The sequence below is a fragment of the Leptidea sinapis genome, chromosome 41 (genome assembly GCF_905404315.1).
Source record: "Leptidea sinapis chromosome 41, ilLepSina1.1, whole genome shotgun sequence".
NCBI lineage: Eukaryota > Metazoa > Arthropoda > Insecta > Lepidoptera > Pieridae > Leptidea > Leptidea sinapis.
The window spans coordinates 8,599,557-8,611,694 of NC_066305.1; the positions used below are offsets into that span (position 1 = coordinate 8,599,557).

Here is a 12,138-nt window from a genome sequence, read left to right on the forward strand (position 1 = left end):
ATGTACGAACCTTTGCATCACCGCTCGGATTTATATTTAATCTTAAAAATGTAAATTTACAAGTGTGATTCATTTGAATCTAACTAGCGATTAGGGTTGCCAACCGTACTCAAAAATTGAGTGTTCTGCTCTATGTAAATGTTATGTTTTCTTAGACTTTTTTTTAAGTCTGCATACAGAATGTACGTACCTAAAGCCTCAACACAACAACAAACATAAGAAAGAAAATAAAAATGGTGAGAAGAAGCAAACAAGATAAATGGACAGAAGACATTATAGAGTCGTATCCAAGATATGGAAAAAGAAGTAGAGGAAGACAAACGATACGAGGGGAAGATGATTTCAAAAAGATGAGAGCAAAATGGAGAAGAACAACTTACAATAGAAAAATATGGAAAGATCTGGAGGAAGCCTATCCCGGCGGACTAGCGAGTAATGATTAACATAAGATATAGTATATATTAGGTGAAATATAATTATAATCATTTAGTAGATTAAGTTATTAGTTTGCTTGCTTTATATACTTCCTCCACCGATGAATCGGTCTACACTGAACTCCCGACCAAAAGACCGGTTTAATCACCAATGTAAAACTCTGCTTAAACCAATTAGAAACTTCTTTTATGGCTACACTGGGCACTACAAGTAGGAGGCTACTTTGCTCAGAATGCCAGCTAGATTATGGGTTTCCCACCGGCACCTGATTCTGCCGTAAAGCAGTAATGTGTAAACATTATTGTGTTTCGGTCTGAAGGGCGCGTAGCTAGTGAAATTACTGGGCAAATGAGACTTAACATCTTATGTCTCAAGCAAAGTATTCAACAATTCTGAGCGGCACTGCATTGTAATGGGCAGAGCGTATCAAATACCATAAGTTACAAAATTTAAAAGATGCCATTGAGTGTCAAGATGCCACGCACACAAGCATCTTTACAAATAGCCAATATACACAACAATATAAAATTGCCCTAATAAAAAAGCTATTGTTCTTAGATAGTACGGTATCTATTAGAAGCGCAGCGGAGACCAATCCTTAATCTAAGCACAATAGCTTGTATATTACTGCTTCATGGTCTGTGCCTTCATTATGTGCAAAGTAAAAGGTTAAATTAATTAGAGGAGACAAAAATTATTAAAAGATTATCCAAACCCAATTTGTTGTTGATACTTCTCGTGTTAAAGTGATTTTGGTTAATCCGATTAACATTAAATATTCAATTTTTATTTTATCCTGCTTTTTTGTCCACGGATTATCTTTTTTTGTACCTTGGCGCCGTACTCTTTATCCGTTCCGAGCTTCGTACTAGCTTATTCGATGATACAATATTAACAGTTGCATTTTAATATATTCTTGATAAAAATCAATATATTTATAATAGTGTTATTAATCCCAGAAGTGAGGGTTATCACTTTAAGAAATTAACAAATTATTTAGATTTGCAAGAGCGACATCTCAAGTCAATTTCCTAATATGCAAATATTTGGGTTGAGCAGGTTATCAACTGTAAAGTAGATCCTGTAGATGAAGCCACAACCTGAGAGTTGAACAAAGCATACGAAATTTATCAACGATTCGTCACTCGGACGGTTGGCTCAGTTGTAAGAGCGCTCGCACGGAACGCGAGAGGTCGCGGGTTGATTGAACACCTATTTAACGTAACAAAGTTTTGTTAGTTTAGTAAACAAAATTGTATTATGTTTGTAATAAATTAAAAATGCCTCTAATTCTGAATTAAAACTATGGCGATCTTGTGCGAGAGAGGTAACCTAGCACCGCTCGTTTCCTCAAGGTCATTGGCTCGATTCCTTAAATAGTGGCTTAATACTCAAATGAAGCTAATGCCAAGCTCACTACTTGTCAATTCGCTGTCTCTTTCTATCTCCGTTTGTGAACTTCTCTCTCTCGCACTCTTTGTACTATTTTTGCACGCTTTATAGCTCTATGCGCTATTATTTTTATGACAATAAGAAGACGAGCAGGACTTTCAGCTGATGGTAATTGATACGCCCTGTCCATTACAACCGAATTCTGAGCAACACTACAACTGCGCTCGTCACCTTGAGACATAAGTTATGAAGTCTCAATTGCCCAGTAATTACACTAGCTAGCTACGGGTCCTTCAGAGTGAAACACAATAATGCTTACACATTACTGCTTCACGGCAGAAATAGGCGGTTGTGTTGTGACCTATAATCTAGCCGGCATCCTGTGCAAAAGAGCCTTCCACTGGTAAAAATAATATATTGTAAGTCTCTGGTTGGAGATGCAGTAGTCTTTATCGTACTGATGTTTGTCTCGCCTGCGTTAGCGCGACAGAAATATTGATTTAGAATTCCTAAAATATGAGAAAAGGCTCAGCTAATATTACCGTATATAGTTTAAAAGATATCAAGTATGCGGGTTCAGCAGATGTCCTCTTATAATAATGTATAAGAGATAGGGGCTTCCGGCGCCGGTAAAACCCAGTGCTCGCATTATTATTTTACATATTATAGTTAATAAATCATTGTATTTGTTGGATGCGATAACTAATTATGACAGTAGTTATGACCATCATGTTCACATAGCTCTTCTTAGTCGGACACTCTTGTCAGAATGGTCGTGGTTGCGCCGAAGAGGAACACGTTGGGGTGAACGGTCGATATCCTTTCTGAGGGTAGCTCTCCTGGCGATGTGCTTCCATTTCGTTTAGAGGCGTTGCGAGTACACTGGACCATGGTGGACTCAATAGCCTTTGTGATGGCCAAGATATTGTCTAAATATGTGTAGATATATTAAATTTTTCAATGCAGCGATGAAAAATCTAAAAATAAATGTAAATTTATCATCCACATACGTATAGCAAATTTAAGACTTTTATGGTTTTCTCATGGATGCCATTGTCAGATCCGGACCAAATACTATGGGACCACACGGGAAGCACCAGCTTTCAAATAAAAAAAGAATTATCAAAATCGGTTCACCCAATCGAAAGTTTTGAGGTAACAAACATAAAAAAAATACTGACGAATTGATTGGATTCGAATCCTTTTGGAGTCGGTTAAAAATAACCTAAAACAAATTAATCTAAGTATTTGTAAGGAAAACGCTTCACGGGCATTCAATCAAAACCCTACCAAACATTTTTATCATAATATAACACAGTACGCCAGGTCATTGCCCTCATTATCGGCTTTGCGTGATAGCAATAAATACGGAAAAATCCTTTTAACATTGATAAGCACCAACCAGTTATAAATGAACCGTCAATTGTATGTGTAAATACCGGCGGTCTGGCTCATCTTCACTTGTTTTTTTAACGAAATGATTACTATGCTCTATGTCCTTGGTTGTAAGAGTCAAAGAGGTCGACACGTCTGTATGAAAATATGTAAATGAGCAAGTTTTGTAATTGTTTTTACTTTATTTGTAAAATCGTGTAACTTGAGTTAATGTGCGTTTGAACAGGGCTTAGTACTTGTTCTTTAGGAATATATTACTACTGTCGTCAGCTACGTAGTAAATAAAACGAAGACATGTATCAAGAAGTTGTTTGTCATTAAATATTTTGAATGACCCAAAATAGGTTTCCTTGAGTTTTTTTTTTAATAATAATTTTATCTAAAGGGTTTTTGTATGTCATATTAACATTGTCATATTGTATGACAACCTAGGTACACAAGATTCAGTAGTATCTGAGATTCGTCAGTACCTATAACTGTAATTTTTTAGTTTCTGCATGGACCTGCTGTCACTATGACATCAGGTGACAACCTGTCCCATTCTCAACACGCGGAGCTTATTCTCCCACGCAAGCAGGGGGTCGAACTTGAACTTATAGTAATTAAAGAACGTGGCTCGCAGTATCCTTTTCCTCAGACATTGGTACCGCAAAGGAAGGCAGTGTACTCCTGATTACACTGGTGTTGCAAGAGCCTGTTGGTGGCGATAATGACATCCAGGTGACCGTACGCTCGTTAGTCCTACTCTTTGTTAAAATAATATTTCTTCTAATATTTTGATAAATAAAAATATTTAAGTCAAAAACTTTATCACCCGCAGTAAATTTATGCCTCAGACCTGAGAAGAACGAGCTCAAGAAACTCAGCAGGCTTCTTCTTTTTTTTTTAATAAAATTTTATGAGAGTATAATAACGTACATGAAATTGTAATATTTAACAGCCTGAGGGCAATCGCTTCATATCCAATCTGTAAAATAATTACGAAAGTAGTACTTACGTTAATGTTACTAAGTATTTATGTATTTAGGTTATTGTAACGTTTACCATATAAATTCTTAAAAACGGTAACAATTCTTTTGAATTTCGTAACATATTTGTTTTGTACATTATCTGTGATCATTCTGTTATAGCATATAAATTGGCCAACAAAAGACTTGCAAACTCGACTTAAGCGAGTTGTCTGATCACTGATTATCACAGTTTCTAGCAAATTCAAGGTAATATGCCTATGAACACAGGAAATTTAATGAAGCGAAGTATTTTAAATATAGTACATAGTTAATAATTAAAATAAAACAAGATATCATCTACGATTTCGTAAATTTTTTCTAGCATTTACAAATTTCATGTACATTGTTAAGTGTTAAGTGACAGCAGCAAGTACTAAGTTCGTGTAAATGATGCACGGTGTGACGTGCTAAAGATCTTAGTATCATTGACCGCGGTTTTTGTGGCAACGATAGCATACATTTAATATTGTAATTAAGTTTAATTAATTACAAAGTATTTAAATTATGTAAAGTTTATATTTCGTTCACTTAATCAGTTTGTTTATTTTTACAAATCCACGTTATCTATGAATACGTAACATTTGGACGACTAACTCTTACGGCTGTTCCCAACATTCAATCTATCTCTTACTTGAGATAAAAATCGTAACTATCGTTGACATTTCTGTCCCAATAAACGTATCGACGGTAACACACCTTATCCGTACACGCTGTCTGTCAATGGGATGACGTATAGCTCACCAGCGATAGAAGTTTGTATGGAAATTGCAATTCACGCGTCCCAATATAAGGCGATAAGAATCACTTATCTATACTAATATTATAAAGCTGCAGTGTTTGTTTGTTTGTTTGAACGCGCTAATCTCTGGTACTACTGGTCCGATTTGAATGATTATTTCAGTGTTGGGTAGTCCATTTATCGAGGAAGGCTATAGGCTATTTTTTTTTTCAAAATTAGGGATCCGTAATAAAATTGCTATTTTGTAACACAAGTTGTAAAATCGAAAACCTATTTTTGCGTGCGCTGCAAAAGCTATTGACAATAGAACAAAATGATGTACAGGCTATAATATAGGCAATATTTTATTACTTATAAAACTATCGCGTGAATTATACTTTATATGGCAAAACAACGTTTGCCGGGTCAGCTAGTCGGGTATATTGGGACAGCTTTAGATTATTGACAGCTAATTACTGACAGTAGAAGGTAGTAATTTATCTCTGTCTGTAGATAGTATATTGGGAACAGCCGTTAAATACATATTGATTAGTTAGAAATTAGAAATCTTACTGTAATTTAATCATAATTATTTTTAAGTATATTGATGATGAAATTATATGAGAATATTAGTTAGTAGCGATATTTCATCATCCTTTCATCTTTCTTTTCATTTAATATTTTTTTGTATCGAATATTTTTCCAATTATTTATTTAGTTATTATTTTTTTCTTATTAACAAATAACATATTACAAATATCAAAGAATTTTGATATTTATAATTAAGTATACATAAACTCATTCGAGTTTAGGCATATGTATGTATACAATATAGAAACAAAAGTTCGTCGGAATACATAATATTATTTTAAGTGTAAGATTTAATTAATTATATTATAATTAAGCAGTATTATGATGAAATGATTTGGTCCTGTTTCGCCCCGGGTTTTTGTCCCACATTCCTGTTTCGTCCCACGTTGATTTTTGTTCCTGTTTCGTCCCACTTTTTAAAATGTTACTTTTGTATAGCCAGATTAAAAAATGTGAATTACAACAATATTCTAGATATATATAAGAGCAATAGTTTACCCAAGACCAAACGATGGCATGAAAGGTGTTCATAAACCTATTACAGAATATTATGTTCTTGCAGATTCCGGCACAGCTGTCTTAGGTTGTCTCAAAAGTATAACGATAAAACTTGGCACAAAAATATCATAAACGGACCAAGTACATAGTAAAATTATCTTGATTCCGAAGTCCATGCATCAAGATGTAGGTGAGATATTGAGTTTTTAAACCAATTTATAAAACAATTTGAATAAGTAAAATTTGAATTAGTTAAAAGGCTCCTGTTTCCATTAATTGATTTCTGGTATTGAATACTAACTTGTTGAGTTCATTAATAATATTTATCGTCAAAAATATGATTTTTAAAATATTTTGTATGCTGTCCGTACAAAACATGTTGTAAAACACATAAATTACTACCCGGGGCGAATAAAGAACAAAAAGTGGGGCGAAACAAGAATAAAATAATAAAATATTCGTTATTATTATTTTCGAGACGAAACAGGAATAAAATCTGGGGCGAAACAGGAACGACGAATCAATGAAATTGAGGCGTTTTTCTCCCGAAAGATAAATTACCCGGCTTAGTAGATTTTGTCATATGTACTGTTCAAGTTCAAGATAATTTGATATACTATTATCGGTTTGCTACTCAAGTGCCACCCGTTGTCAAACCTTGACTGAAGGCTCTTGGGAAATGGACTTATGTGGTTGAGTGCGATGTGGGGCAGACTCCCTGCTGTTGTACAATATATTGACGTATCGGTTACTAGGTCGGAAATGGTTTGTGAAGGCAGTATTAGAATTTGACATTTTTATTACGTAACAGGTTTTCTACGAAAAAACAGAGCTAAGTTTTAGGTTTGGCATCTCTTTGTAAACCTAAATACGTACTCGGATGTGACTGTTTGTTTCAAAATATAAAAAATAATGAAGGATTGTAAACAAAGGCTTTTATTATTATATTATAATTACCTATTTTTCCATTGGGGCTGTACGGTCCGTAGCTGCCGGAGGAGAGCGGCGAGGAGTATCCGTTAGGCTGCGCGTGCGCCGCTCCGGGCGAGGGCGAGCCTCCGCCGGCCATCCAGTCGCGTGCGTGTCCGTTGACGGGCAGACCGCTGTGTACCGGCACTCCGGGCTCGACCTTCACTTGGCCCGCCAGCCCGCGGTACGCTACCTCGTGCTTCAGGTCCATGCCGCTGTTACCGCATGCTGCGACGCGGGTCCCGCCCCCCGCTACCACCCCGCCACCTCCGACGCCTGACACCCACACGTCTGCAACAATACATCAATATAAACAATTTGCTATGTTATTAAAGTACATATACAATAACCCTCACTTCTAGGATTAATACACAAATAAAATTTGAAAACAAAATTTTATGCACTATACGGGACTCGAACCGACGACCTCTGGCGTTCCGTGCCAGTGCTCTGCCAACTGAGCTAACCGTTCGAGTGACGTATCACCATAAAATCTTAAATGCTTTGTTCAACTCTCAGGTTGTGGCTTCATCTTTTAGCCACTTTACAGTTGATAACCTGCTCAACCCCAATATTTACATATTAGGAAATTGACTTGAGATGTCGCTCTTGTAAATCTAAAAATATTGTAATGTTGTTAAAGTGATAACCCGCTTCTAGGATTAGTACACAAATAAAATTTTAAAACAAAATTTTATGAACGATGTGGGACTCGAACCCACGACCTCTGGCGTTCCGTGCCAGTGCTCTGCAAACCGTGTTAACCGTTCGAGTGACATATCGTCATAAAATTTTGTATGGTTTGTTCAACTGTAAAGTGGATCCTGTTGATGAAGCCACAACCAGCAGAAATAGGCGCCGTTGTGGTACCCATAATCTAGCCGGCATTCTGTGGAAATGAGCCTCCCACTGTAGTGTTGTACAAATTATATTGATTTGTGGAGTCTTTAAGAATCTTGTTTTGAGTTAAGAAATTGGTATTTTATCAAGCTTTGCCTAGAAGGGGCGTATTATATTACTTGTCACTTTCAGATTATGTATGTACAAACATTAAAATACAAAATAGCCACCCCACAAAATTACAATTACAGCAACACAGATGATATCGTTTCATATGTTCAGAAGATGACAGAGAATGAATTTTGGATTATTTATGAAATCCAAAATGGCCGCCGCACAAAACTATCATTGCAACAACATTGATATCGTTTCCGAAGGTTTCAGGATGGCAGAGAAGGAATTTAGGATTATTTTTGGAATCCAAAATGGGCGCCGCATAAAGTTATCATTGCAGCAGCATAAATATCGTTGCCGACGTTTTCAGGATAGCAGAGAAGGAATTTTGGTTCATTTTCCAAAATGGCCACCATACAAAATTACAAACTCAGCAATATAGATCATATCATTTCAAAGGTTCACAGGATAGCAGGGAGTGAATTTAGGATTTTTTTTAAAATCCAGAATGGCCGCCGCACAAAGTTACTATTAGAACAACAAGATATCGTTTCCAAGGTTCTTGTTGTTGCAGTGAACGTAACGTTGGTATCATTTTAAAAATCCAAGTTGGATGCCGCGCAATATTAAATACACAACGGCAAAATAAAATCCTTGTTAAGTTTAAACGTGTATATAAAACGAATATTTCTAGGTGAAACATTTATCTAAAATGATGATAATCCACGTGAACGTAGCTAGCTAACCCGGGATAGATGAAGTTAGTCGAGGTTAAGGATTAAGGCGAACAAAGTTGCATCCCGAGTTGCAAGTAATTGTCTCTGAATTGCTGTTAACTCGTAAAACTTTATTACCGTCGTTTTCCTTCGGTATGTAGTTAGTTTATAAGATAAATTTAAAAAATGCAATATGCAAAATGTTTTAAATATTCAATGCTGATATTTTATAATTTGAAGAAAACCTTTAAATAAACGATGAAACAAAGTAGAAAGGTGGGAGCGTTATAAATAAAGTTGCCCTCTAGAATAATGTAAATTTTTTAGTTTCATACTATGGAAGCGTTATGAAACGATGCAGATATGTTTAATTTGACCTTCTAGAACGTTCTTTCAGTACATATTAATATTTAATTTGAAGTCCAAATTGTTGTGAACCAGTCCAAAGATTTGCATATTATTGCAATTATTCTATTAATTACAATTACTACCAAAATGTTAACAAAAATCGTTGTTAAGAAATAAATTATTTTGTTACCGTGTCGGAGATTTAATACTCTTCGACGTACTATAGTCGTTCCGTATGTCTATCTAGGACAGTTAATGAGAGGAACTGATAGTATGCATAAGGAAATTGATAGGAGGATAGCCAATGCTTGGAAGAGATATTGGGCCCACAGTGAAGTTACGAAGGATAAGGGAATGCCGATGAAAGACAAACCTTGCTTGATTTATGGTTGTCAGACATAGGCACGAACCAAACTACAACTAACTAGTAAATACTGTAGATACGGTAAAAATTGACGAAAAGGGCGGCGCGGCGTACGGCGTGACACTCAATTGTTTTGTCTTGCGAAGATTGCTTAGCAGCCATGTAAATCGTGTATGTGTGTGCGTGCGTTGATTCGGGTACTCTAGTATGAAGTTGAAGTACTGTTCTATTACTGTATTGTGGTTCTGTCTCGTCGGTGACATGGACGAATTCAGAAAGCTGACGGCCAAACTTTAAAGAATTTTGGTGTTTACTCCTTAAGAATCAATTTTCATATAAAGCGCCCGGTATGAGAAAAATATGGAGAGTAAAACCTACTTATCAAACGGGATAGTAACGTTTTTGGTGCGCATCATTTCTCGCGCTCCTTTTACTTTTCAGTTGGCGTGACAGTCTAGACGGTCGGTCCCTATATTAGTTGTATTGCAGTGATCCGGATAGCAAACATCATTTTTTTTCTTGTATTTTGAAGCTTTATTTTATTATTGAATTTATTATATTATCGTTCTTGAGGAGTAAACTCCAGTCGTGCGTCGGAGCTGACACACACACTTTTTTTAAGCTTGTGTCTGGTCTTTGGGTTCTTCGACTCTGAGCCAAACCAAGCCAACCTGATTGTATGATGCTTGATGGTATCAAACTGAGCGACGGCGTAGTTAATTTCCAATATTGCAATTATTTTGAAGATTTAAGACAACCCTTCTTATTTCAAATATTTATGTTTTAGTCAGAATTTCTACAGTCCTCACTAACTGCTCATTTTTTAAATGATTTTAATCTCGCCGTATTTGGCTTACTTCAAACTGAAACGAGAACGGCGCATTAGAAGAAGTGACGTCATCATCTTAAATTCATTAATTTATTCATAACTATTCTATTTATTCGAGCTATCACTATAGCGACAAGTCCAAAGGGAAGTTGAGTTTTTAGTGCAAAAATATTGTATGTATGTATATTGATAAACAGTCTAGGCGTTGCATGGAATATGCGTCGCATATGCACAGCATTTAGACATTTATGTGTACACAATTTTATTGGCTTAACGATAAACTTTGTTACTTCAAACGTTTTACGACCTAACATAAAATATGCATATAAATATGCTGTGCACTCGATTTTCATCTCGCCATTGCAGATGACATTTCGAAAATATTCATTTTGATAAACAAGCATTTTTTAAATCAAAGATCAAACTTTAAATATAGCCTTCGTGTTTAAATAAAACACTTTTTAAAGGATTGAAACGCGTGTAATTGTAACTTTGTTTCTACATTAGATTTTTGCGTAAAAGTTATTTTAAATAACCTGACGTTTCAAGACCTTTCCAGATCTCGTTTTCAGGAGGACTGATCTGAAAAGGTCTTGAAACGTCGGATACACGCGTCTTAATCCTTTAAAAAGTGTTTTATTTAAATGTGTAAGACTCGCGTTAATCAAAGAAAATATACGTCGAGTCTTTGACTTTAACATAGTCAATAATAAAGTTAACAATTAACAGTTATAAAAATTTATTCAAATATTTTTTATCTTCTAGAATAAAGAATTTTTTCCTTAAACACATATTTTCTAGTGAAATTATAAGAATCTAGGTTTGTTTGCAGCAAATTCTTAAGCGCATCATCAAACCTCCCTCCACACAATATATATCTACGAAAGTGAGTCAAAAATTTTGCATTTTCATTTTAATATGTCTATGTGTCTGTATCATATTTCTAGTAATTTCACGATCAAAATATTGAGATAGGTTGCTATAATATAATGTAAAAACCAGATATTGTTACTGTCCAACCAGATCCAACTCGCCTTCTGATGCCATACTGTAGAACAGCGCTTCATCAAAATAACGCAAATGTTATGTGTATTAGGGTATTTAACCACCTTCCAAAGAATATTAGAGAGATGCCTAAAACATGAATGCATAAAAAATTAAAATTATGGCTAATAGATAAATGCTTTTATTGTTTAAAATAATTCTTTAGCCAAAAATAATAGTATTAAATGTAATCTTTTGAGAGGTACCTACAAACTAATGTTTATTTAATAAATAATTAAAACTACTTATGTAATGTTTATTAGTGACGTATAAATATAAAAATTCCAATATTAACAATCAAATATTTGTATGCCGATATATTGACGAATTGTGCTGTACACCAATTAATTGTTAACAACTATGTTACCACGATTCATACAAATACATCATTTCATTTCATTTCATTTCATTTCATTTTTTTGTTTAATCAAAAAGCTACATAATAATATCCATATCCATTAATCATCTCATCATCTTTCATTTAGTCAGCTCCGTCATTGTAACTAAGTTAAAGTCATGTCTTTATCGTCGTTTTCAATAACCTATCTATCCGTAGTTTAACTTACCAGACGTAGACAAATCTATGCTTTAACGCTTACTTGCCTTTCCATTACCTATTGACAGATAGCATTGGACTTTAACTTTATTGGACATAACTATGGATAGATAAGATCTCGTCATTAAACGGTGACAGCAATGTATCCGTAAGTTAAACTAAGGATAGATAGGTTATTGAAAACGGCCGTTACCAAATACATTTACACATTGTACCTAAATGAAAAAAGAAATTTTGTTTTATTTGATTGGTTTGTAACCTTACTGTCACATGGTGGTCGAGTAACAGCTGCTTCAAAAGGAATTTTCATTTACACGAG

The 12,138-nt window shown here is 35.0% G+C and overlaps 1 protein-coding gene across 1 annotated transcript in view; it reads right to left on the reverse strand.

Annotated features, from left to right (window-relative positions):
* LOC126976473 (ecdysone receptor) overlaps positions 1-12,138 on the reverse strand; it is a 252,619-nt gene that overhangs the window by 162,901 nt on the left and 77,580 nt on the right. Inside the window, exon 3 of the mRNA XM_050824823.1 lies at positions 6,997-7,299. Within this exon, the coding sequence (XP_050680780.1) occupies positions 6,997-7,219 (223 nt within the window). The 5' untranslated portion in view covers positions 7,220-7,299. The remainder of the gene's footprint in view (positions 1-6,996; positions 7,300-12,138) is intronic.